General features: G+C 30.2%; 2 protein-coding genes across 4 annotated transcripts in view; one reads left to right on the forward strand and one right to left on the reverse strand.

The window, feature by feature from the left end:
- The window catches only part of LOC111620090 (ankyrin repeat and SOCS box protein 2-like), a 30690-nt gene extending 10053 nt beyond the window's left edge, over positions 1-20637 (forward strand). The window contains exons 3-12 of the mRNA XM_023361933.1: positions 1131-1301; positions 1369-1629; positions 5801-5978; positions 6091-6228; positions 11286-11395; positions 12383-12560; positions 12673-12810; positions 17755-17981; positions 19623-20006; positions 20076-20637. Coding sequence (XP_023217701.1) covers positions 1131-1301; positions 1369-1629; positions 5801-5978; positions 6091-6228; positions 11286-11395; positions 12383-12560; positions 12673-12810; positions 17755-17981; positions 19623-20006; positions 20076-20257 — 1967 coding nt within the window. The 3' untranslated portion in view covers positions 20258-20637. The remainder of the gene's footprint in view (positions 1-1130; positions 1302-1368; positions 1630-5800; positions 5979-6090; positions 6229-11285; positions 11396-12382; positions 12561-12672; positions 12811-17754; positions 17982-19622; positions 20007-20075) is intronic.
- Positions 20638-23341: 2704 nt separating this feature from the next.
- LOC111620112 (pyruvate carboxylase, mitochondrial-like) overlaps positions 23342-27805 on the reverse strand; it is a 32951-nt gene continuing 28487 nt past the window's right edge. For 2 of the 3 annotated variants that reach the window (XM_023361970.1, XM_023361971.1), the window contains 8 exons: positions 25380-25486; positions 25178-25311; positions 24856-25105; positions 24536-24780; positions 24245-24424; positions 23927-24172; positions 23714-23857; positions 23387-23635 (listed from right to left, as the gene is read on the reverse strand). In XM_023361970.1, coding sequence (XP_023217738.1) covers positions 23387-23635; positions 23714-23857; positions 23927-24172; positions 24245-24424; positions 24536-24780; positions 24856-25105; positions 25178-25311; positions 25380-25486 — 1555 coding nt within the window. Of the gene's footprint in view, positions 23636-23713; positions 23858-23926; positions 24173-24244; positions 24425-24535; positions 24781-24855; positions 25106-25177; positions 25312-25379; positions 25487-27805 lie in introns of all 3 variants that reach the window. The other variant, XM_023361969.1, reaches the window with a different exon arrangement.

Raw genomic sequence — 27805 nt, forward strand, 5'->3', positions numbered from 1 at the left:
AAGCATTGCTGATAGAAGTGTACAAACTCAGAAGGAAGCCTATTTTGAAGGGAACTAGTGTTTGAGCCTAATAGATACATAGGTGTTTTTTACTGGCCTCAGGTCAGATACTTTTTGATCAGACATTGTATACAGGGTGTATCAGAATGACGTTTTAAAAATTTGGGGGATTGTAAAGGATGAAATTTTGAACGTTTTAATATAAGAACCTATAGCCAGAAATTTGAACTAAAGTGTCTACAGTGGTAGGAAGTGCTTGACCGTCCTTCACTTTGGTAGCTACCTTCTGTTGTCCCTAGGAGGGATAGGGACAACAGATGTGACTGGGACCTTATTTATGTTGATTCTGTTATGTCTGTTATTATCAGGAAGTCTGTTATGGTCAGGAGAGTCTTTCCTGTTGTAGAGGATGTTGAAGATTGTCAGACATCTGTATGTGATCCGCATTTGGTATTTGTTGGCGATTTCTGTGTACAACGATCAAATGTACAAGTTAAGTGTGACTGGGACATGTGTTTCACCATCTGGTTTGTCATCGGCTATTGCTTGAGCGGTGGATGCGTGTCGTGATCGGTGATATCGCTCAATCAAACAATGGGTCAGATTAGGTTGCTATGAATTAATGTACATTAATTCAGTGGCTAGAGCTTGTGAGATGGACGAATGGGAAAATTCCCTCCTAATTAAAATATTAAATGCTGCTGTCTTGTATGGGAATGGTATCCCTGTGTGTGCAGCCTCTGCATACATTCCTGTGTGCAGCCTCTGCATACATGTGTATGCAGAGGCTGCACAAGGTTTGTGGTATACCAATGTGTGGACAGTGGATCCTTCATTACAATAAAAATATATTTTTATTTTCTAATTTTATATTTTTTAAATAACTTTATTTTTTTTCTTCCTGCATTTCTTTCTTTTTTCTATATTCAGCAGCTTTATAGAGTGTAATCTCAACAAATATGGTGCTTCTTTTGACTTTCAAATGTTTCTAAATATATCTTTTTTGTGAAATCATGTTTATTCTGTTATTTACATGATATTTTATTTTAAAATATGTATATGTATATAAAGTTATATTTAAAACATTTAAAACAAAATTAAACTACAGAAATTCTTTCTTCAATTTACAGAAGATACAGATGTTAATTGGCAAACTCATGAAGGAGAAACAGCATTATTGCTGGCTTGTAAACGAAGATGTAGAACCAACAAAAAACCTTTAGAAGCCGTAAAATTGTTATTGAAATATAAAGCTGATCCTAATATAGCAGATAATGAAGAAGAAACACCTCTGTTAGCAGGTATCTTTTATTTAGTGTATTAATTAAATTCTCATATTTTTTGTAATTCTGTAAAATTATTTTATAGCTACTCGTTCTGGATTTGCTCCAGTAGTATTAGAACTTTTAAATAATGGTAAAGCTGATCCAAATAAAGTCGACTGTAGCGGTTGGGGTTCCTTGCATGAAGCAGCCATGCTTGGTAGAGCCGACATTGTCATTTCTCTGTTGACGGCAGGTGCAAAAATTAGTATTCGAGATGAATGTGAAATGACACCAATATTTACAGCTGCACAACATGGGAAGATAGAATGCTTAAAAATTCTGCTAGATGCTGCCAAAGAAAGAGGTAATTCTTTACATCACCAATTATATGCATAAAAATTTAAAAAGATATGAGCAATTATTTATTGTGACATTGTCACAGTGCCAGGCTGCAAATTTTGTTAAATATATTAACATATTAATTTCATATTAACATATAACATATTAATTTCATATTAAATATATTAACATATTTTGATTTCATTTAAATTAACTTTGCTTATATTAGTGTGTAATATTTAATCACTAAGTATTTAAAATAATCAAACACCTTAGTATTTCCAGCAACGAAGTATTTAATAAAATAAAAACGTTTTTGACTATAATAGTCTTCTTCAGTTAAGCCACTTTAAAACAAAAATGAATGTAAAATAGAATGCAAGCAATACAATGGTTTAAAAATTGAAAATTAATTACAACAAAATAAAAATAAAATAAAACATAAAAACAAAATTAAATTACAATAAAATATTAAGAAAATTAATCATGGTAAAGAATTAAATTAAATAAAGTATTAAGAAAATTAATCATCGTGGTAAAAAGATATCCATGCGCAAGAAAGACTTTCTGTGTCTCTATGGTTGATGCATCCTTTGTTAATATGGGCTTTGTAAATTTCAAGTTTTTTAATATGTTTAAGTACTTGTTTGTTGGTGGCTGACCTAATTATGGATGCTTTGTCCCAATGTACATTAATATCTTGATGTTTTGCAAAGGCTGCAAGGACAGTGCTGTCTACATTTTTAGTAATAGAATACTTATGTTCTTTAAGCTTCTGTTTTAAAGGTCTCGTAGTGGCACCAACGTAAACGAGATCTGAATTAAAATGGCGGTCACTTAAAGGAATAGAATGAACTCCTGTACTATTGTTATGGTTTCCTTTCTTCTTATCATTTTGTAAAATTCTATAAATCGTAGGATTATGACGATAGATAACTCTTAAATTATTCTTGTGAGATAATTTTTTTAATCATAGATTGCAGGAAAGGTATATAGTTGAGAACTACTCTTTGTCCTTGGTTCTTAGTTGTAGGTTGCTTATTTGTTTGATTACAAAATTTAGCAATAAGAGCATCAATTTCACTTATATGATATCCCTGTTGTACAGCTATTGTACATATGTAATTTAATTCTCTATGTGTGTCGAACATACTCGTATAGTGGGTATAGGCCCGCTTTATCCATGATTGAAAGGCTGCATTCTTAAAATTCCGAGGATCAGAGGAATTCTTCGGTATAATAATAGATAGATAGCTAGGCTTTCGATAAATATCTGTCCAAATTTCCCCATATTTACAAGTTATGGACAGATCCAGAAAATTTACGTTAATGTCACTTTTCTGTTCCATTGATAAAGTCACCCCATATGGGTTATTATTAATTTTGTTAAGGAAATATTGAGTGCTATTACTATTCCTCCAAATGATGAAAACATCATCAACATATCTCACATATACAAGTATGTCATTTATAAAGATGGGCAGTACATTACTTTCTAATCATCGTAATACTAGTTCACATAATAACGGGGATATCGGGCTCCCCATTGGAACCCCTCTTTCTTGTAAATATGTGTTCCCTTCAAATACAAAAAACAAAGTATAACAAATTAGGTGTGCAAGCTCTAAAATGTGTTGGTGATACTTCGTTGCATTATTAATGTTAGAAAAAAGGAAGTCTCTCAACTCGCAAAAGCGCAAGGCGGTAATTTTATAGATGGAAATAAGGATTTAAAATCCATCACGGTCATAAATTCATTATCTTCGAGGTTAATGTTTCTGAGCTTGTCCACAAGTTGAACAGAGTTATTAATAGCATATTGGTAATCTTGAATCGTTGGTAGGATAAATTTAACCAGTTGTTTCTCAATTGCAAAAATATAGTTGAAAATGTTTTTATTTTATTAAATACTTCGTTGCTGGAAGTACTAAGGTGTTTGATTATTTTAATCACTAAGTTTTTTCAAGTTAATTTACAATCAATAATAATATCCGTGATTGATTTTCAAATGCTTTATCTAAAGTTATTTGTAAAATTATCACATATACTATGTGTAACAACACTCTGTGCCAATACTTTAAGGATAGATTCTAGAATCAGAAATAAGATTAAAATCCTCTATAAAGTTTTTTAAAATCCACCTTGTTTTCAAGATCTAGCATGCCCAAAAAAGGGGGGTACTTTTTAAATTCCTTGCCACAATACTAATATTAGAGTTGTCAACTTTTTAAAGTAATTTTGTATATTTTTTATGCATCTATCAATGGACTCAGGTAAGTACTGTAAATATTGTCCAAGTAGGCATTACTATAATAAATGTAAACAAATTCTAATTCACTTTAAAAATTTGCAATGCCCATTCACTTTACATTAAAAAAAATAGTTGAAAAGCAAGAGTTTTTAGTATAAATTCATAGCATTTTGATTTTACGAAATTAAACAGACTAATTTACAAGAAGTGCTCAAACTGTCCAATATGGATGTGGATGTATAATTGATTTTTTGGCAAGCCAGATCTTGAAAATAAAGTGAAATTTGAAAAACATTTATAGAGGTTTTTAAGCTTATTTTTGACTAGAATTTATCCCTAAAATATTGGTGGTCAGTTTTGTTAGACCCTGTAAATTAACAAATTGTATATTTTAATAATTTTAGCACTTAAAATAACTTCTTTTAATTAAAATAAGTTTGTAGCTCTATTTTTAAGGCAAGACACTTATATACATAACTAAGTCTGAAATATTTTAATGATCAAACAATAAGGTCAGATTAACTATTTAGCCTTTATCATCTAAAATTAGTCAAGTTCTAGTCCAATATTTAATTCATCTTTATCATTTGATCATTAGATAGTTATATTTTTAAACATTTCTAATTAATACAATTAATTTTTTGTAAAATACTAAAAATGTATTATAATCAAAAATTGTGGTAGTTTTCTTACTTTGTCTAACAAATATTTTGTGAGGTCCAGGACAGATCTGAACTGTCACCAAATTTGTGAAATTTATTAGAAATTGGAAAGAAAAAAGAAAATGTTAGCAACTGGACATGATCTTTGTTTATTTGACAGACATGACGCAAAGTTGTAAATTATAGAAAGAATGTAGTTTTAAGACAGACCACCTCTGGTTGGGAGATTGAACTTTACTTCGAGTTTGAGCTCTCTCACGATCCAAATTGGAAAATCTCATTACGCTTGGTAAAAAGTGAGAAACCACTTGGAGAGCGAGGATGGGGGAAGTGACCAATTGGAATAGGCAGCTGAGAGATGAAGGTTAATATTATCCTTGAGTTTCAAGGATACTGGGATAACACCACACTGAACTCAGCACAGACAGTACAGCATGAATGTAGACAGTATGAGCACTATGGGGTGATAACACTGCATAGCACAGGAGTATGCACACCTGCCAAGGAATATGCAGTTTTTCCAAATTGTGTCATCTGACAAAACCTTGTGTTGCTAAAGATTCAAAGCAAAATTGCTATCATTTCAGTTCTGACTTCTATACACTCTCTGTTCTGTGAACAACAGACTTAGGATTTCCACCCACCAACTGTCATCTTGCTACTGTCTCAGGGTTGTAAACTTTATCACCTGTTGTCAACTGTCACTGGATGACGCACCTACCTCTGAGAAAGACTGTCATTATAAGGGACTTTTAGATGATTGTGGCTGATTAACATAGCAAGCCTTAAAATCCTAAATAAACTGGTTTTTCATGTAAAGGTGCCTTGTATCTGTGTCTCCGCCACCACTACCCACATACAGAGAACCCTTTTTCCATCCCGACACAGAATTAACGATTCCTTCCCTGTCAGCTAATCCACAATTGAGAATATTTTAAGTAACATAAAGCAATAAATCATGGAAATTGTCTAATCACAAACAAGAGTTTTCTGATATGGAAGTTTTTTAATCAGATAGTAATTTCTCAAAGAAAATTGATGTTTGAAAAAGATATCAATTATTTACAAATGACTGTAAACTAGAGAAAATGCACATTTTATTAAAAAGACACTTGGACAGCATTAATACTGTATACAATTATGCCAATCTGTACACACCCCAACATAAAGTTGTAATATATTCATATAAGTTTTGATTATGAATTTTTATAATGTAATTTAAAATATTAAATAAAAAGTTTAAAGTAATATAATAATTATAAGTTTATGTAATTTTTAAATAGGTGAAGTAGAATTGATAGATATGAGAGCCGAAGATGGTGCTACACCAGTCATGATTGCTGCACAGCAAGGATTTACTGAATGTGTAGAAATGCTATTAGCATATGGTGCTAATATAAATTTAAGATCTTTTGATAACATAACGGCTTTACATTTAGCTGTTCAAGGAGAACATGTAAGGCACGTATACATTTTAAAATACTAACTGTCATATAACATATTTATTTATTTTATTTTAGTTTCTTTTATCTAAGTAATGTATGGTAATTTTATTTATAATTATATGATTTAGCTGTTTGAAGTTGTTAATGGATCATGCTAATGTTAACGAACTGATCATTGATTATCAACCAGAAAAGTTTAGAAACAGAATTTCGAGGGGGGAATTAGAACCAATAACACCACTACATTTGGCAGTAGAATGGAATAGGTAAGCCATTAATATTTTTAATCCTTACCTTTTTCTTAATTGTTTATACTATTGTTTGCACTGGTTAAATCTATTGTAGAATTATTTAAAACCACAACAATAGTGATAAGTAAATTTATAGTAATTTTTCCATAAAAAAATGAATGAGAATCATGATTTAATATTGAATCATATCAATTATAAATATGATACTGAATTATGGATATAATTATCAGTAGTAGAAAATTTTTAAAAACTATATTTTGTACTTCACAAGCAATTTTATTATAAATAATATACAGTAAAAATTAAATAAGTGTCTTATTAGAAGCTCATGTTTTGGGAAATTTTTTAGCCCTTTAACTGTAATGTTCTATTAGAAATAGGGACATTACAGTTTTCTTTGCATGGGTTTAAGAATCAAACCATGACAAAAAATCTTTAAAATGCAGCTTTTTATTAACTTTTTGAACGTAATAAAATTTGAGAATACTGTTAAAGTTAAATTAGTATATAAAATCTATAAGTAAAATTTAATACTATCAAATTACCACATTCTATGTGATTGAAATAACATAAAAATCTTGCTAGTTTTATATTAAAACAAACTTTACAGTAAATGGAATTTGAATATAACTTTGACTGAAATGGCATAAAATAAAAAAAATGTTAAACATTTTATACCCTAAATTTTTTAAAACTGTGTAAAATAAAATAGCCAAGTTTTTCTTTTTTGATTTCAAAGAGTCTTTTGAATTTGCTGCAATAACACTGTTGATTTGAAATAACCAAACTTTTAATTNGAACGACGCCGTCGTCCGATGTTTCTATGATGTTTAATTCGCTTTCGACGCAAGACAATTCTGAATAAATAGATTAGTTTTTTTTAATCAGAAAACTTTATTTATGTGAGTACTATTTATTGTTGGCAAGAAAAAATTTTGTGGCTCTTTAAAACCTTTGAAATTTTGTAAATTGTAATTTTGGCTCTTCCGACTCAAAAGGTTGCCGACCCCTGATGTAGGGCAACCACTGAATTGGTGTAATTATATTTAATTGCACGTAAATGTTCTCTTATTCTAATTTTTAATGTTCTTCCAGTTTCACCTATATACTGATATTTTGTTAGCAACTGCAAGAAATTCTGTATATAATGTTATTTTGTATCATCATATCTGTTTTTTTTTTTTTTTTTTTTGTTAATAATTTCGTTAGCTTTTAACATATTTTTATTATTATTATTAAATACAGGAGCAAGAACAATATTGTATGGTTTTAATAACTTTTTAACATTTTCTTAATTTAGCCTAAATTATGGGGAGAGCCATAATTTAGACTAACTTACTAAAAAAGAAAAAAAAAGCCAAAATTTAGGCTTAGTAAATCAAGAGATTAAGGCTTTTCTGCAGTGCTAAAGAGCAGCATCTTAAGGGATAGCTAGTTTGAACTTTAAACCACTCTAGCATTGAAACAATACAATTGAAGGGCTATACAGTAGAGCCTTGATTATCCGACCTCCGATTAACAGACATCTCGGTTAACCAACCGTCCTAGTCAGCAAATTTCAAATGTCCGCTAGTGATGTAGCGCTACAATATTTGGCTATGTCTTGGCTACTTTAATATTATTTTTACGTGTTTTAGCTGGTGACAATCATTCGACCATGAAAGGGAGCCAGTATTTAAACGAGGCTTAATTTTCTAATTTTTAACTATACAATAGCAACGATTATTATTTAAAAAAATTTTTGTTAGGCTTAACATCGATGAAAATTCAACGCGAAGTAGGTTAATAGTGATATACTAATATACTAATTACATGGGATATAATAATATACTACACTAATAATGGATTTTTTCTTACTTTTCAGTTATCCGACTTTTCAATTATCCAACCAACCCCAGTCCCCAATTGAGTCAGATAATCGAGGCTCTACTGTATTTATATGACATTTTTGTATCATGTAGCTAGAACACACTGTAAAAATATTGCCACTTCTTTGCAAAACATTCTGTATATAAATAAGATGAAATACCAGAAACCATATCTGTTTTTAAATAATATAAATCAATTATGTTAATTCAAAATATTTAGAGAATTTTTTTACATATGAAGTAAATCATGTATTCTTAACTTTATAAATGTATATAATTTTCACCATAATACATAACATGTCATAAATTTTTGTACTTAAATATTATTAATTTTTACTTTTTTAACTTATATTGAAGAGCATTTGTCAGTATCAGTTCTTTACAAGTTTCAGTTAGTTAAGCCATTAATATTTTTAATCCTTACCTTTTTCTTAATTGTTTATACTATTGTTTGCACTGGTTAAATCTATTGTAGAATTATTTAAAACCACAACAATAGTGATANAATTGAAAATTAATTACAACAAAATAAAAATAAAATAAAACATAAAAACAAAATTAAATTACAATAAAATATTAAGAAAATTAATCATGGTAAAGAATTAAATTAAATAAAGTATTAAGAAAATTAATCATCGTGGTAAAAAGATATCCATGCGCAAGAAAGACTTTCTGTGTCTCTATGGTTGATGCATCCTTTGTTAATATGGGCTTTGTAAATTTCAAGTTTTTTAATATGTTTAAGTACTTGTTTGTTGGTGGCTGACCTAATTATGGATGCTTTGTCCCAATGTACATTAATATCTTGATGTTTTGCAAAGGCTGCAAGGACAGTGCTGTCTACATTTTTAGTAATAGAATACTTATGTTCTTTAAGCTTCTGTTTTAAAGGTCTCGTAGTGGCACCAACGTAAACGAGATCTGAATTAAAATGGCGGTCACTTAAAGGAATAGAATGAACTCCTGTACTATTGTTATGGTTTCCTTTCTTCTTATCATTTTGTAAAATTCTATAAATCGTAGGATTATGACGATAGATAACTCTTAAATTATTCTTGTGAGATAATTTTTTTAATCATAGATTGCAGGAAAGGTATATAGTTGAGAACTACTCTTTGTCCTTGGTTCTTAGTTGTAGGTTGCTTATTTGTTTGATTACAAAATTTAGCAATAAGAGCATCAATTTCACTTATATGATATCCCTGTTGTACAGCTATTGTACATATGTAATTTAATTCTCTATGTGTGTCGAACATACTCGTATAGTGGGTATAGGCCCGCTTTATCCATGATTGAAAGGCTGCATTCTTAAAATTCCGAGGATCAGAGGAATTCTTCGGTATAATAATAGATAGATAGCTAGGCTTTCGATAAATATCTGTCCAAATTTCCCCATATTTACAAGTTATGGACAGATCCAGAAAATTTACGTTAATGTCACTTTTCTGTTCCATTGATAAAGTCACCCCATATGGGTTATTATTAATTTTGTTAAGGAAATATTGAGTGCTATTACTATTCCTCCAAATGATGAAAACATCATCAACATATCTCGCATATACAAGTATGTCATTTATAAAGATGGGCAGTACATTACTTTCTAATCATCGTAATACTAGTTCACATAATAACGGGGATATCGGGCTCCCCATTGGAACCCCTCTTTCTTGTAAATATGTGTTCCCTTCAAATACAAAAAACAAAGTATAACAAATTAGGTGTGCAAGCTCTAAAATGTGTTGGTGATACTTCGTTGCATTATTAATGTTAGAAAAAAGGAAGTCTCTCAGCTCGCAAAAGCGCAAGGCGGTAATTTTATAGATGGAAATAAGGATTTAAAATCCATCACGGTCATAAATTCATTATCTTCGAGGTTAATGTTTCTGAGCTTGTCCACAAGTTGAACAGAGTTATTAATAGCATATTGGTAATCTTGAATCGTTGGTAGGATAAATTTAACCAGTTGTTTCTCAATTGCAAAAATATAGTTGAAAATGTTTTTATTTTATTAAATACTTCGTTGCTGGAAGTACTAAGGTGTTTGATTATTTTAATCACTAAGTTTTTTCAAGTTAATTTACAATCAATAATAATATCCGTGATTGATTTTCAAATGCTTTATCTAAAGTTATTTGTAAAATTATCACATATACTATGTGTAACAACACTCTGTGCCAATACTTTAAGGATAGATTCTAGAATCAGAAATAAGATTAAAATCCTCTATAAAGTTTTTTAAAATCCACCTTGTTTTCAAGATCTAGCATGCCCAAAAAAGGGGGGTACTTTTTAAATTCCTTGCCACAATACTAATATTAGAGTTGTCAACTTTTTAAAGTAATTTTGTATATTTTTTATGCATCTGTCAATGGACTCAGGTAAGTACTGTAAATATTGTCCAAGTAGGCTTTACTATAATAAATGTAAACAAATTCTAATTCACTTTAAAAATTTGCAATGCCCATTCACTTTACATTAAAAAAAATAGTTGAAAAGCAAGAGTTTTTAGTATAAATTCATAGCATTTTGATTTTACGAAATTAAACAGACTAATTTACAAGAAGTGCTCAAACTGTCCAATATGGATGTGGATGTATAATTGATTTTTTGGCAAGCCAGATCTTGAAAATAAAGTGAAATTTGAAAAACATTTATAGAGGTTTTTAAGCTTATTTTTGACTAGAATTTATCCCTAAAATATTGGTGCTCAGTTTTGTTAGACCCTGTAAATTAACAAATTGTATATTTTAATAATTTTAGCACTTAAAATAACTTCTTTTAATTAAAATAAGTTTGTAGCTCTATTTTTAAGGCAAGACACTTATATACATAACTAAGTCTGAAATATTTTAATGATCAAACAATAAGGTCAGATTAACTATTTAGCCTTTATCATCTAAAATTAGTCAAGTTCTAGTCCAATATTTAATTCATCTTTATCATTTGATCATTAGATAGTTATATTTTTAAACATTTCTAATTAATACAATTAATTTTTTGTAAAATACTAAAAATGTATTATAATCAAAAATTGTGGTAGTTTTCTTACTTTGTCTAACAAACATTTTGTGAGGTCCAGGACAGATCTGAACTGTCACCAAATTTGTGAAATTTATTAGAAATTGGAAAGAAAAAAGAAAATGTTAGCAACTGGACATGATCTTTGTTTATTTGACAGACATGACGCAAAGTTGTAAATTATAGAAAGAATGTAGTTTTAAGACAGACCACCTCTGGTTGGGAGATTGAACTTTACTTCGAGTTTGAGCTCTCTCACGATCCAAATTGGAAAATCTCATTACGCTTGGTAAAAAGTGAGAAACCACTTGGAGAGCGAGGATGGGGGAAGTGACCAATTGGAATAGGCAGCTGAGAGATGAAGGTTAATATTATCCTTGAGTTTCAAGGATACTGGGATAACACCACACTGAACTCAGCACAGACAGTACAGCATGAATGTAGACAGTATGAGCACTATGGGGTGATAACACTGCATAGCACAGGAGTATGCACACCTGCCAAGGAATATGCAGTTTTTCCAAATTGTGTCATCTGACAAAACCTTGTGTTGCTAAAGATTCAAAGCAAAATTGCTATCATTTCAGTTCTGACTTCTATACACTCTCTGTTCTGTGAACAACAGACTTAGGATTTCCACCCACCAACTGTCATCTTGCTACTGTCTCAGGGTTGTAAACTTTATCACCTGTTGTCAACTGTCACTGGATGACGCACCTACCTCTGAGAAAGACTGTCATTATAAGGGACTTTTAGATGATTGTGGCTGATTAACATAGCAAGCCTTAAAATCCTAAATAAACTGGTTTTTCATGTAAAGGTGCCTTGTATCTGTGTCTCCGCCACCACTACCCACATACAGAGAACCCTTTTTCCATCCCGACACAGAATTAACGATTCCTTCCCTGTCAGCTAATCCACAATTGAGAATATTTTAAGTAACATAAAGCAATAAATCATGGAAATTGTCTAATCACAAACAAGAGTTTTCTGATATGGAAGTTTTTTAATCAGATAGTAATTTCTCAAAGAAAATTGATGTTTGAAAAAGATATCAATTATTTACAAATGACTGTAAACTAGAGAAAATGCACATTTTATTAAAAAGACACTTGGACAGCATTAATACTGTATACAATTATGCCAATCTGTACACACCCCAACATAAAGTTGTAATATATTCATATAAGTTTTGATTATGAATTTTTATAATGTAATTTAAAATATTAAATAAAAAGTTTAAAGTAATATAATAATTATAAGTTTATGTAATTTTTAAATAGGTGAAGTAGAATTGATAGATATGAGAGCCGAAGATGGTGCTACACCAGTCATGATTGCTGCACAGCAAGGATTTACTGAATGTGTAGAAATGCTATTAGCATATGGTGCTAATATAAATTTAAGATCTTTTGATAACATAACGGCTTTACATTTAGCTGTTCAAGGAGAACATGTAAGGCACGTATACATTTTAAAATACTAACTGTCATATAACATATTTATTTATTTTATTTTAGTTTCTTTTATCTAAGTAATGTATGGTAATTTTATTTATAATTATATGATTTAGCTGTTTGAAGTTGTTAATGGATCATGCTAATGTTAACGAACTGATCATTGATTATCAACCAGAAAAGTTTAGAAACAGAATTTCGAGGGGGGAATTAGAACCAATAACACCACTACATTTGGCAGTAGAATGGAATAGGTAAGCCATTAATATTTTTAATCCTTACCTTTTTCTTAATTGTTTATACTATTGTTTGCACTGGTTAAATCTATTGTAGAATTATTTAAAACCACAACAATAGTGATAAGTAAATTTATAGTAATTTTTCCATAAAAAAATGAATGAGAATCATGATTTAATATTGAATCATATCAATTATAAATATGATACTGAATTATGGATATAATTATCAGTAGTAGAAAATTTTTAAAAACTATATTTTGTACTTCACAAGCAATTTTATTATAAATAATATACAGTAAAAATTAAATAAGTGTCTTATTAGAAGCTCATGTTTTGGGAAATTTTTTAGCCCTTTAACTGTAATGTTCTATTAGAAATAGGGACATTACAGTTTTCTTTGCATGGGTTTAAGAATCAAACCATGACAAAAAATCTTTAAAATGCAGCTTTTTATTAACTTTTTGAACGTAATAAAATTTGAGAATACTGTTAAAGTTAAATTAGTATATAAAATCTATAAGTAAAATTTAATACTATCAAATTACCACATTCTATGTGATTGAAATAACATAAAAATCTTGCTAGTTTTATATTAAAACAAACTTTACAGTAAATGGAATTTGAATATAACTTTGACTGAAATGGCATAAAATAAAAAAAATGTTAAACATTTTATACCCTAAATTTTTTAAAACTGTGTAAAATAAAATAGCCAAGTTTTTCTTTTTTGATTTCAAAGAGTCTTTTGAATTTGCTGCAATAACACTGTTGATTTGAAATAACCAAACTTTTAATTTGGTGTTAATTTTAATGTTTGTCTTGATTAGTTTTTGTCCAGGCAATGCCAGGTATATCTGCTAGTATAAAATATTTGACAGTTTATAACAAAACAGGAAATAAGAATATTTCTTATAGTATCTCAATATAATACATGTGGTGCCCATTCCCCATGTTGTCATGATTTGGTCGAGTCCGATGTCGTGCGCAGGTGGGAAAAAAAGACAAACCGTTAGAATCATGATGTAGTGCAAACAACGTGTCAGCTTAAAGATGATAATATTTGTTCAATAATTAGTATTAAGATAATTTGTGTAGTGTTTGTTGTTTGTAATGTTCTTTTTGTGTATCGTATTAAAATATACATCATTATATAACATAAGAAGTTCTTCATATTCTTTCTTAAACTGTGTTCTGCTTATGCTTCTTAACGCCCAGCCCAACCCAGCCATCTTTAGACACCCACATACATATATATATAATATCTATTTATATAAAGGAATAAGCATTGAAAAATGTTTGACCTAGCCAATCAGAGTCAGAATTTCATTTATGACACGATCTATTTTTTGCTAACCATACAAATTTAACAGCAATCTAGAAAACTGGAAGTCCTGCCATTATTTGTCTCTCACTTTGAAGATTTAATCAATGTAGGGCAGGGGTCGGCAACCTGTGGCTCGCGAGCCACATGCGGCTCTTTGGATGTGAAGCTGCGGCTCTTTAGTTCCATACACAAATATTATTTATTTTATCAAAAAAAAAAAAAAATTAAAAATCGTTCTGAATCGATTAACGAGGATTAGGCACCGATNAAAACATCCAAAGGTTTCATAGAATATGGTAGCATTCGGGATATATCACGTAATTCTTCTTGAAGATCATTTGCATTTATATCTGATTCATTTTCCACCGAAAGTATTGACTGGAGACTGGTACAATGATTTTCTAGCATTTTGTCATCTAAATAGTTGAGTTTTAAAATGTCATATAAAAACTGAAAATTTTTGTTATGGGTTTCCAGAAGCATGAATCGTTCATTCAGAGAATTAAGGGTAATATCCAGAATATAATTGAAAAAGTATTTTAAATTTACTTTCTTCTGTGAAGGGTTCGTCGACAGCTTCTTCATAGTAAAATTGATGCTTTTTCCTTCTGGCTCTAACTTCAGTTTCGGCAGGAAATTCTTTACTGCATTCAAGATTCTCTGCAATCTCATTAGCAGCAATTTTCATCTATCATATCCAAATTGTCTATAACTTTTCACTTGTTGTATGGTTTCTGATAACATCCTTACACAATCTGACAAATTCATAGTTACAGATTGTAATAGCTTCGAGACTGAATTTATTTCAAATAAAATATCATGCCAAAGAATTACACTGCATATAAACTTGTAATTTTTAATAAGTTTTGCTAACCCTCTTGGCTTTAACTTTAGTTTCTGCATCTCTGTTGACATCTTCTATTATTTGGAATAATGCATCATAGATTTCGCAAAGTTGAAATCGTAAAGGTTTTAACGCATCTATTCTGCTTGACCACCTAGTAGCGCTCAATGGTTTTAGAGTTAATTGTGAAACATATTTTTTTAGCACTTCCCAACGCTTTGAAAAAACAAACAGAAAAAAAAGTGTAAAGTTCTTGTACAATAGAAAAAAAAGTTGTTGTTTCTGTAGAAGAAGATGATGCATCATTCACAACTAGGTTTAAAGAATGACACGTGCAGGGCACATAAAACACCCTTGGATATTTTTCAAGTATTCTATTTTGTACACCCTTCCTTCTTCCTTTCATATTAGCTCCGTTGTCATAGCCTTGTCCTCTAAGCCATTTTAACTCGAAACCTAACTTTTCCAAATGTGTCAGAATAAGTTCTGTCAAACCCTCTCCAGTTGAATCACAAGCTTCAAAAAACCAATGAAGAATTCTTCGATTTTATATTTATTTTGAATGGAGTTAAAAATGACAACTCTTATTGTTAATGAGAGCTGTTCAATATGACTTACGTCTGGGGTACAATCGCCAATTATTGAAAAATATTTAGCAATTTTTGTTATTTTGACAATTTTGCTTAAAATTACACTTCCCATCAAATTTATCAATTCATCTTGTATATTATTGCTTAGATAAGTCACAGACCATTTATCAGACTCGCATTGAACTCTCCTGATATGTTCTTCCATAACTGGATCAAACTCAGAAAGCAATTCAACCAACTTTAGGAAGTTTCCATTATTAGGCTGAAACAAATGTTCAGTTGTTCCACGAAAAGCTAAGCATTGTGAGGACAATAGTTTAATTATTGACATAATTCTTTTTAGAACTCCTTTCCAATGCTGAATTTCTATATACATAATTTGCTGATATTCAGCATCAATAGTTTTTTTCTGTTTTAATCGAATGTCCAATTCTTTCCATGCTCTAAATGCATTTCTGTGATTTACAGACTTTTCGTGCATTGTCAGGGTTCTTGGAAGATTTCCCCAGTCAGAATAGCCTTTTTTGGGCCAGTCACTAATAGCAGACGAATTATCAAATAAAATACAACAATAGCAAAAAACAGCATCATTTGTAACAGAATAAATCAACTAACTTCTCTCAACGACTTCACCATTGCTCAACACTTTCGAATAATGCAAGGGCAAAAATCTACACATTCCTTTATTAATAGGCAACTCGAATTCTTTTATTTGATGTGGACCCCTCTCCACTAGTATTTGATAAGTTTCAGATGACATGCAAAAAGCATTTGATAATGCAGGATCAGAAGGAATTTCATTTAATATCTGCTGGCTGCCACTGCTACTACTACTCAGCTCTTGATGAACTTCTGATGGTGTTATTTTTTGGCTCTCTTAAACAACTTCTTCTGGAAGTGATTGGGGTGGCACTGAGTTTTTATTTGCCAAATCTAAAGCAGACACTGTTGATGTGGATATGGACGGTTCATCTAAACAGGATTTTTGTACTAAGAATTTTTTTATAACATAGCTTAGCTTTTTTCCTTCTTCCCTTTTCTCTAAGCGTTTCTTTTTATATTGACTTCCAGACAATTTTTTCCTTTTCTGTTCCATACTGTAATAAAAATATTAAATAAAAATTCACAGTCCTTCGCAAAGACCGAGGGTGTCATTGAAAAGGATTAAATACGATGATGCTTATCATGCTATTAAAACAGGGTAGATAAAATAACGATAGAAATGAGTTGCAAAGGTAGTAAGATTTGTAGGTAACAGAATGTAATCTTACAATATAATTGAGATGGGTTGATGATAATGATAATAAGCACAGAACCCAAACGGTTAGGAGTTGAAAATTGAAAGTTGGTACACAGGGTATGTCACGAGAATGTACTGTACACTAAGAAGGGATTTTTCGAAATTCCCCCGCAGGGGAGAGGGAGAGGATTAAGTCTTATCCTTAAAAACTCAGCTTCTACTGTACTATTTTAGATGTGGTTTTTTTGTTTTTAACTACATTTTAGTGGGGGACATCATGAAAATGCACACTAAAAAAGGATTTTTGGAAATTTCAACCCCCTCGAGGGAAGAGGAGGAGTAAGTCAATTTTAGTCGGTATAAAGTGTAAATAATAAATAAAGAAAGTAAATAGTCGCACATATAGTATACATTTTGGCAATTAATAAATATTTTAATAATTTCCATCATTTCCCAAAAACAATAAATCCAAAATTCGAAAAATTCGAAATATTGAATTGAAAATACTGTTCATATAGTTTCAAACAAGTTTTTTTTTAGATTTTAGAATTTAAAATCAACCATATAATTCAAGTAAAGCAAGGACAGATTCTTTAACCCCCACAAATGGAAAAAACATGACTAATAAAAATGCAAGACTGCATATATATATATATATATATTTTTTATTATTACATATAAATAAGTGTAGTAAAAAAGTATATACTTTTTTATTTTATGGAGTCTCTGGAATGAATTAATCAAATTCCCATAAAAATCTATGGTAAATCGATAATTGGTTAATGAACAATAAGGATAACGAACAAAGTCTTGGAACAGATTATGCTCGTTAACCAATCACCCACTGTAATTCACTTTACTCAAGAGCATAGCAAGAATTTTTGAAATTTTTAACAAAAAAAAAAAAATCAAGAAGTTATTCTTAAAATTAGTTTAATTTTTTATTATATTTTTGTTACAGCAATAGATGCTTGAAACTCTTACTGGAAAGAGGATTTCCTGTTGATTGTTTATGCGAGCGTGGAACCAGGTACGAACCCCAGTTTTTCACATTTCTCCGTCCAACTTATGAGACTGCTTTGTCTTATGCTATTGGAAAAGAAAATGTAGAAGCAGTTGACATTCTGTTGGAAGCTGGTGCCAATTGTAATTCAACATCAGACGATGTTTTACATCCACTTATTCCAGGTAATTTTATATTTTTAATTATTATAATTCAAATTATAAAAGATATCTGTAAGTTGAATTTAATCATGATATTTGCATCCATGCAATAACTGCACTTGTCATCTATATACAGTACAGCCTCTGTAGTCTGTCACTTGCTCTACAGATCTTGTTCCAAATCCCAACCCTTTCGCTACTTCTTTAATTCTATTCAGCTCCTCTATCATGTCTATCACGTTAGAGCAATACAGAAACATTCTTCTGATTAGAGCCCTAAAGGCAGAGAGTTTATATACCGTTGGATCATTAGATGTCGCTGGTATATATATTGGATCATGAGTAGGCTTGATGCACAGTGATCCATTCCTTTGTGCACAGTGATCCATTCCTAAATTCAATGTTAACGTCCAAGAAATTAGTTCTTTGCAACTAATCTGTTCCAGGTTCAGTTTTAAACCATGCTGGTTGGAATTCATTTGGGTCAAGAATTGTTGTATCTTTGTGTCGTTCTTCCATACAATTAGCACATTATCAACGTATCTTTTGTATAGGATTACGTCTTCATTATAGTTGATAAGTGCAGAGCGCTCTATTTTTCTCACCACTAACTCACAGAGCAGGCCAGACATTGGGCTGCCCATCGGGACTCCCCTTAACTGTTTAAAAATTTTACCTTCAAAACTGAAAAATGATTGAAAGCATACAAGATCCACCATCATCTCAAGGTCCTTTCGTTGTTCAGATGCATTCGGGTGCAACTCACATAATAGGTTTACTAGTGCATCAAAACATGAAGTAAGATTTATCAATGGATACATGCTCTCGAAGTCCATAACTGACCCAACTTTGTTATCCATTAACAATAGCTCATGCAGATCATTTATCAAGTTAAACGTGTTTTTTGTGACAAATTGGTAGTCTTCAATCAGCTCCGACAAGTACTTATGCATAAGTTTTTCCAGATTATAGGTGGGTCCTTTATATTTCTCTACAACTGGCCTAATTTCGTTGTTGTTTTTATGCGTTTTCGTGAACCCAAACAGCCTGGGTACACTCGGGCAGGTGATATGAGCCCCTTTCAGGAAAGGGAAGAATGGGTGATTTTTCCAATTTCCTGTTGATTTTTTCCACTATACCATGGTCCACTCTTTCACACTCAGTTTTTCTTATGTAGTTTTCTAGGGCTTCATTATATCTTTGCTTCTTCATTATGGCATGGATTCGAACGTCTAACCTGATGATGGTCCATGAAATGGGTTATAAATGTGTGTTGACTGTATATTGTTAAAGAATCTGGGTGAGAATAGGGGATTATAATCTAATAATCTTTATCTTCGCTATCGTTACTTTTTGCCCAAGCAATGCTGGGCTCATCTGCTAGTATTTAACAAATAATAATAAAATGAATAAATAATTTTTCCTCTTATTTTTACACTTCATTATATACAATCTTTAGATTTTATAATGATACTTCTGTGACTTGTAAATGGTTATACATACTTGAGTTTTAATTATTTATGTATTACACCATCACACATGAATATCCAGTGTTTGTTATTGGGTTTAGAATAAATCTTAAAGAATTTTATAATAAAAATGCATGATAAGATTATAATGTAAAACAAGAAAATTTTTCAGTATATATAATTTTTCTAATTTCAGCCTTAGTGAAATCCTCGTTTTTGCTAATTGACAAGCTAATTGATCATGGAAGTGATGTGAATTACAAACGGACTTGTGTTCCATTTGCAGAAATACTTTTGATTGCATTAAAAAATAAGAAATTGTTTTTGCATTTATTATTCCATGGCGCAGACCCAAGGTTATTGTTCCCTACGGGAAATGTTCCTTTCATTCATTATTCTGTCAACTTGTTGTTTGCCTTTGGTTACAGTTGGAATCAGACATTGCACATATTGTATATTTTACTTCTTTTCAACGGAATGACCAAAGAATTCCGAGAGTGTGTAGACATCTTGCAAGAGAGCAGAATCAAATTCAATGATTACGATGCACTTTCATGGGAGACTTTTCTGAAAGAAATCGGTAAGAAATTTTAATTTTTAAATCACGTAAGAGTCTAAAGCTTTAAATTTTCCACATAAATCTTTTCAGAGAAACCATCCACACTGTCCGTCTTCTGTCGCATATGCATCCGTCGTCATCTCGTCAAAATTCATCGCGGTCGCAACGCACTGAACGATGCAATATACAGACTGCAGTTACCTCGGACGTTGATTACCTATCTTCTGTACGAAGATGCCTATTCCAGATTCTGGATGGACCATGGTAACTGATGCAGTCTTTCAAAATTTAAATATTAATTGGCAAGATTAATTTTGCTATTTTTCACTACTTGTCAGAGATCTGAAATCTATTAAGTTTTCTCTATCATAATGGACTTAAATAAATCTCAAGTTAAATTTTACATACTCATAAATACAAATTGTTTAAAAATTACATAAATGATTGCGAATGATGCAAAACCACAAACTTCTCAATTCCTTATAATGTAAATCATATATTTAACCATTATATTAATTTATAAAGTTTACTTTTGAAGTGATATTGTCATTGTTTTTCAGTATTATGGATTTTTATCAAACAATTTATCCAATAGTGTAAAATGCAAATCCTGTACAGTGTTTTTGATATAGAATAAAAGAATTAAAAACAATTTGAGGACATTTTAAAAATAAATTAAAACATATTGCATCGAGGTAAATCGTCATCTAGTTTTACCAATTTAAATATTTCTGATAATTCCAGTTTTTACTTCATGTACAATATATTTACATCAGAATAAATTTATAAAGTAAACTGCTTAAACTATTTTATTAAATAAATTTACATCAATCACATTTTTAGAATTTTGTTAGGCTGATAATGAATGAAACAAATTGTCTGCATTAATGAATTTTATAACTATACTATTTGTCCCAGCCAGGGATGGAAATTTACATGTTAAGGAGTTAATTTAGTTAAAAAAAATGGCTACTTTGAAATTTGAAGTGAAATTTCTGTCCAAACTGTGAAATGTATATGTTAACTTGTAAGTTTAGTACGGAGGCACGTGAACTTTGATCTATAAGAGAATAATAGACCACAAACAACTCTAATCTGGTCAGCTTGGCTTTGCTTTTACATTAACACATTTTTGGGTTTCACCTTATCCATTAACTACCTTTTTTCTCCTCTCTCATAAAATATAGCTGGGTTTCAGGGTTGCAAGATTGATATATTTGTAGGGATCTATGCTACTGGATTTGGGCAACTTACTACTTTTTGGGTCACCTTAAAAATAATTCGGGCTACATTTCAAGAATTATTCTTTACTTTTTATAAAACCTGTATGGCAACCTACAAGATTATCATTGGACATGTGCTGTTTACCTACAGTTTGTTTATATTAACAAAAGTAATGTTTTTTATACATAGCTGTATTCATTTTGCTTAATAAATTATATCAGTTATGTGGCATTTGGCATATTGTACAGAAATATATAACTCTGAATTATCATGTTTTGAATTATCCAAGTCTCAATTATTTTGTTGCTTGAATTTTAAAATAATGAGGATTTCCTATGTCTATCGTAAAATTTAAAGCAAACATTTCTACTACATAAATAGAACATTTTTATGAACAGTTAATGTATATGTTAAAATTAAAACTATACTTTATGATTTATTGAGACAAGATTAAAGATAAATGTTGTAGTTGTTTACTTTTTTCCTGTTGTTTATGCCAGTGTTCCGCAACCTTTTTCTTCTTGCCACACGCCTATGACTCAACACTGCACACCAAAATGTTATTTTCCTCAAAAACATATGATATGATACTATTAATAGAATTACACAATGCCACAAACCTATTATTATTAAACAGACCAACACCTGTGAGCAAATTTATTTTACATTTTATTTCTTAGAATACATAAAAATGCATGGCTTGTAATAAAGAATAAACAAACATCATCTTATTTCATCAGTGCTGAGGCAGAGAATGGAATACATGCATAAAAAACACAGATTGTGATTAAAATATATAAATAAAACTTGAAATTAATAAAATATGTAAAGTTTTCGTCACACCTTCAACCTTTGTGATGACACACCGGTTGCGGAACACTGGTTTATGCTATGCTTTTTGAATGATTTACTTATACTGAAAGATTGTCACAATAACATAACGATTTTCCTAGAAATTTTAATCAAGTTTTATATTAAAATTGACAATTGTGCATGTGTTCTTAATATATCTTTTGTGAATGAATGCTCAGTTAAATTAAAATTATTTTTGTTTATCACTTATATGATTTACCATATTCATAACAGTTAAGTCTGATACTTAACATAGCAAATATCTACAACAAATGTTTGCATTTTAAGCTTGCAAGCATATAAGTAAATGCAAAGCATTTTTATGAAGGAAAATTTAGTTTTTCTTCTGTTCTTTGATAATTCACTAAGTGCAATTTTATTTCAAGATACAAACCTAAAATTACTTCTCTATGGTTTTCTAATGTTTAACAAATTTGCTGACTTCTATAATTTTATTAAAATGTAACTATGATCAATAATATAAATAGCAAATATAAACATCTTACAAAACCAGACACATTACAATAAAGCTATAACTGCTGTATAACGTACTAAATATCAGCTAAATTACCGATAAATTTGACCTAGAGGGAGGTGTTAAGTGCCATCTTGTAATAAATTTAATTATAATTTAATTAAATAAATTTATTACACCTGACACCTCCCTCCAAGGTCAAGTTTATCGGTAATTTATAAATATTATAGCCGATATTTAGCCCAATGTTATACAGCAGTTATTGCTATAATGTAAATAGTTTTGCAATGTTGCTAAAATTCATTGATTCAGGGAAAAGTAATCATTTAAATACACTCTTCTGCTACATTATGTCTGAAGGCAAGATAGTGTTGAGCTTGTTAACTTCAGTATAAATTAATCTTTAAACTAGAAAATAACTATTTGAATGTCTTTATTAGAAACTTTATACAGTGCTATTAAACAAAATAGAACTGTAATAAAGGCACTATTTCACATTTTCTAAAATATACTTTTGCAAATTGTTAAGAAAACATATCAAACATATAAAAAAACTTCATATTAATCACAGAAATGTTGAAAAATTACATTCCCCACAGTTTATACAAAATTATATATATATATATATTATACATTATCATCATTTTAAAGAATGGCCAAATAATTTTGTCATTACAAATCAAATATATACAGTTTTGATTCAAACTATATATACAAACTTAATCCTTATAACATTTACACACATTTTTTAGACAAATCTAAACATCACAGTCTAGGTTTGTTTTTGTGTTATATCTTTGATATTCTATTCCTTTTGATGTATTATTAAACTAATATAAATATGCTTTATTTATTCGATTTCAACCAACAGATCGTCTCCTTCTACTCTCATGTCACTTATGACATGAATCTTTTTCACCGTTCCACTGATGGGTGCTTGGACTATCATTTCCATTTTCATAGCACTCAAAACAATTAGTGGTTCGCCTTTGGTTACTTTCTGTCCATCAATGACTCTGACATCTACGATAATACCGGGCATGGGTGCCCCGACGGAACCAGGTACCTCTTTCTGTGCTTTTGGATGTATCTCGACATTCTGCAAATTTAAAATGTGGATATTTTTGTATTTTGAAAAAATAACATGCATTTTTCATCCTTTCACTGTTTAAATTACCTGATTCATTGATAAATCTCGAATGAATACTGAACGAAGTTGTCCATTCATTTCAAAAAAGACTTCTCTGGCCCCTTGAGAAGTCAAGTGTTCTGATACTGCTAGTGCTTTAATATGTAATGTTTTTCCTCTTTCAATAGTCACCTATCAGTAATAACAGTCTTTGTTATCAAAACAGAAATTTTAAATTAGCAGCTTTAGATAAAACTTTACCTCAAATTCATCTCCCACTTTTGGTCCAACTAAAAATATTCTAGTATCTAACAAATCTACTGGTCCATATTCATCTCTGAAGTTAAAATATTCACTACATACTTTAGGGTAAAGAGCCATACTCATTACATCGGTATCCAGCCAACGGCCATGTTTACCAGATACGACATCCCTTAACTGTTCAAAATCTAATGAAGGGAGACTTTCACCTGGTCTACCCTCAACTTTATCAAGATCTCTTACAATCTGTTCAATTAAAGAAGTATAAACTTAAACTGCCCACAACAATATGCAAAATTATTTTACAGAACAATTTACCTTGGTTCTAAGTGGCTCTGGAAAACCACCAAAAGGAATTCCAATATAACCTTGCATATATTCTACAACAGAACTAGGAAAACTAAGTTCTTCTGCTTTTTCAATTACATCATCAGCTGTTAACTTATTCTGAACCATAAACTGAGCTAGGTCCCCAACTACTTTAGAAGATGGTGTGACCTGCAAATCAATAATTTTATTAAAGTTTTTATATAATATTTAACAAACGTGTATAAATTTATAAATCATCTTTTATGATTTTGATTAATTTTTTATAAACAGTATACCAACTTTAATAATATCTCCAAGTAATTTATTAGCTTCTATATATGTTTTCTTGATTTTTTCAAACTGATCACCTAGTCCGAGACTAAATGCTTGGAACTGGAGATTAGTATACTGTCCACCAGGAATTTCGTTTTCGTATACATCAGCATTGCCACTTTTCATAGTGACAGCACATTCGAATGGTGCATAAAGGGTGCGAGTCTGTTCCCAGTATGCAGAATATTTACTAACATTCTCCAATGTCAGACCTATATTATTATAATTAAATTTAGAGTAAATTACAGATCTGTTAGATTGTGAATTTATATTGTTGGATCATTTACCAGTATCCAAATCTGATCCTTTCAGTGAAGCAACAATAGCACCCATACTAGGCTGCGAAGTCATTCCGGACATGGAATCCACGGCAACATCTATAATATCGGTAGATGCCTCTGCACATGCCAACATCGAAGCAACTCCGGCTCCCGCAGTATCGTGTGTGTGAACATGAATGGGAATATCAGGATGACGATCTCGCAAAGAAGTCAACAATAATTTTGCTGCTCTAGGTTTAAGCAGACCTGCCATGTCCTAAAATATAGTTTTTATTTAATGATGAATAAATATATTATAAATAAAATGTTGATAAAAATAATAATATACTTTAATTCCTAAAATATGAGTTCCTGCTTTTACTAACTCATCAGACAAATTAAGGTAATAGTTGAGATCATATTTTTTTCTTGAAGGATCAGACACATCACCAGTGTAAGAAATAGATGCTTCAACTACTCCACCTTATTCAAAACAAATACATTAGTATCATGAACTAAAGCACCAATAGTTAATTTTTAAAAAATCCTACCTGCTTTTCCAGCTGCTTCCATTCCTAACATTAAGTTTGGAAGATAATTAAGAGAATCAAACACACGGAAAATATCCATTCCGCACTGTTTTGCTAATTCACAGAACCTGTAGAAGAGTATTGTTAAAATTTAAATTCGTCGGAAATTCAGTTTCAAATCTTAAGAACATTTTGACAGAATTAAAATTCTCACATTATAACAACATATCAAATTGAAAAAATAATGGAGAATAATATATCATCATAAACAGAAATTTATTAAAAATGATATTATGGTTTATTTAAGATTGTTGTTTGGAAGTTTATCATACAATAAATTTAATAATATGCTTACACTTTGCAATTATTATTATTATTATTATTCAGTAATTAGCAGTTTAAATGGAAAGTATTTTAAAGCAAAATTTTTATTGCACGTTTAAATAATTTAACATGATAATTCACAAGTTATAGCTATTTTATCAATAAACTGAAAAGAAAATTAGAATCTTTATACATTTAGATTTCCAAATATACTCTTGTTAAAACAGATACAAGATCAAGAAATTAAATTTCAAGAGTAAAAGTCTTTAAATTTAATTTTTAATCATATAAACATGAAACAGTTAAAAAGTTTCAACATAATCTCGCTCTTCTGATTTCATGCATTTTGTATAATGAATTCACTATTAATTGAAACAGCTGCTGGGTTGTCAACTATGAGGTTATACAAAATTTGTTTTATGTTCATTTTTATATCTTCCATAACTGCAAATCATCATCTTGGGTAATAGATTTTAATTTTGGAAAAATTTCATCCTCCATGATAACACAAGCCAAAAAAATTATTTTCTTTGATCACGTTTTTACAAGTTCAATTGCTGTTGATTTATTGTTTCTGTTTCAAATAATTCCTAATGCTTAAAAAATTTGGACACGTGAAAACTTCACAAGGCTGAGTAGGCTTATTCACCTATTAATAAACATATAAAGTTGTAATTTGGTTGAGGAGTATTTGCTATTACATAATAAATTTAGTTGGCAATATCATCATCAATCCAAATGGCAATAAATAATCAAATAACTTCAAAACTTAATTGTGTGATCTTGGTCAATTATTAGAAATTTTTTGCTTTAATAGCAATAGCTATAATTTATTGAATAGTTAAATTTCATAAATCTATTACACAGAGAATCATTTTTTCAAGCATTCAAACTTATTTAAATTTAATATTTTCAAGGAATATAATAAATATATCCAAAATATATGGATATTAATTTGAAAGTTTGTAAATAAGTATTATAAAACCTTCCACATTTTTTCTAGCAATTTCTTTGATCAAACTAACGTTTTCAGCTATATTTAATGTTAAAAGGAAAGAAAAAACTTTTTTGTAAAAACAATGACGTCATAAGAACGAAAACAAATTTTCGAATATCTGACGTTCCAATATTGTAGAACCTGAGGAAGGCCATTAAATATAGTTGAAAATGTTAGTTTGATTAAAGAAATTGCTAGAAAAAGTGTGGAAGATTTTATAATACTTATTTACAGAAGTTCTAGCTTTCCATGCATAGAATTGAAAGTTTGTAATTATTCGTTTTACTTGTAATTAATTCATAATTTGGAAAAAGCAAATTTAATATATTATTTGGTTAACGTTTTTCTGTGTCAATATGCTTAGTAATTACTAGTATAGTAAAATCTGAAAATGTTTATGAATATTATTGGATTTTTTCCATAAACAAACACTTTCAAAAGTAAATCCATAAGCTCATTCTTGGATACTATGTTTGCTTAGGGTCAAAAGTTTAGAGAGAGAGATAATGTCTCTTGAAGTGATGGACATAATGCAGATGTATTTTTCAGGTAACAAATTAACTTATTGTTACAGTAACAAGAAACAGTTTATTCTTTTAACTGAGATGAGGGAAAAAGTTTAGAATCCTGTGGGATTGCTGAAAATAGATTCTCTTCTCATTTCACTGATAGATATGTTCCCTGATGTCAATGAGGGCTTTAAATTCCAATCCCTCCTCGGTGCCATCTGTAGACTTCAGTCAAGTGAATGCATTGGTATTCACATGACTGAAGTAATACATCAGTTGAGAAAATATCATAACTGAAGAGCCAGTAAACAACAGAAATTTTGCACTATGAGAGCTGCAACAGTTAAAAATCTTAATTATGGTCATATTCTCTAACTAAAAAAGACAGATGTTTGAATTTATTCAAACTCCAAAACACTGTATGAATGAATCTCTTTCAATAATGGTAATTTCCTTTCCTTCATGCCTACTTAATATAATGTCTGATATCAAGCAAAACAAAGGGAAAAAGCCATAAACGTAAGTCTAAAAACAAGTAAAACAGCAGGGCCGTATTTGGACAAGACTGTCTTGGAGACTCACTACTAAGTGGGATCACTTTGATGCTAACGGCAGGT

The sequence above is a fragment of the Centruroides sculpturatus genome, unplaced genomic scaffold, assembly GCF_000671375.1.
Source record: "Centruroides sculpturatus isolate CEXI.00-Female unplaced genomic scaffold, Cexi_2.0 scaffold131, whole genome shotgun sequence".
In the NCBI taxonomy this organism is placed as follows: Eukaryota; Metazoa; Arthropoda; class Arachnida; order Scorpiones; family Buthidae; genus Centruroides; species Centruroides sculpturatus.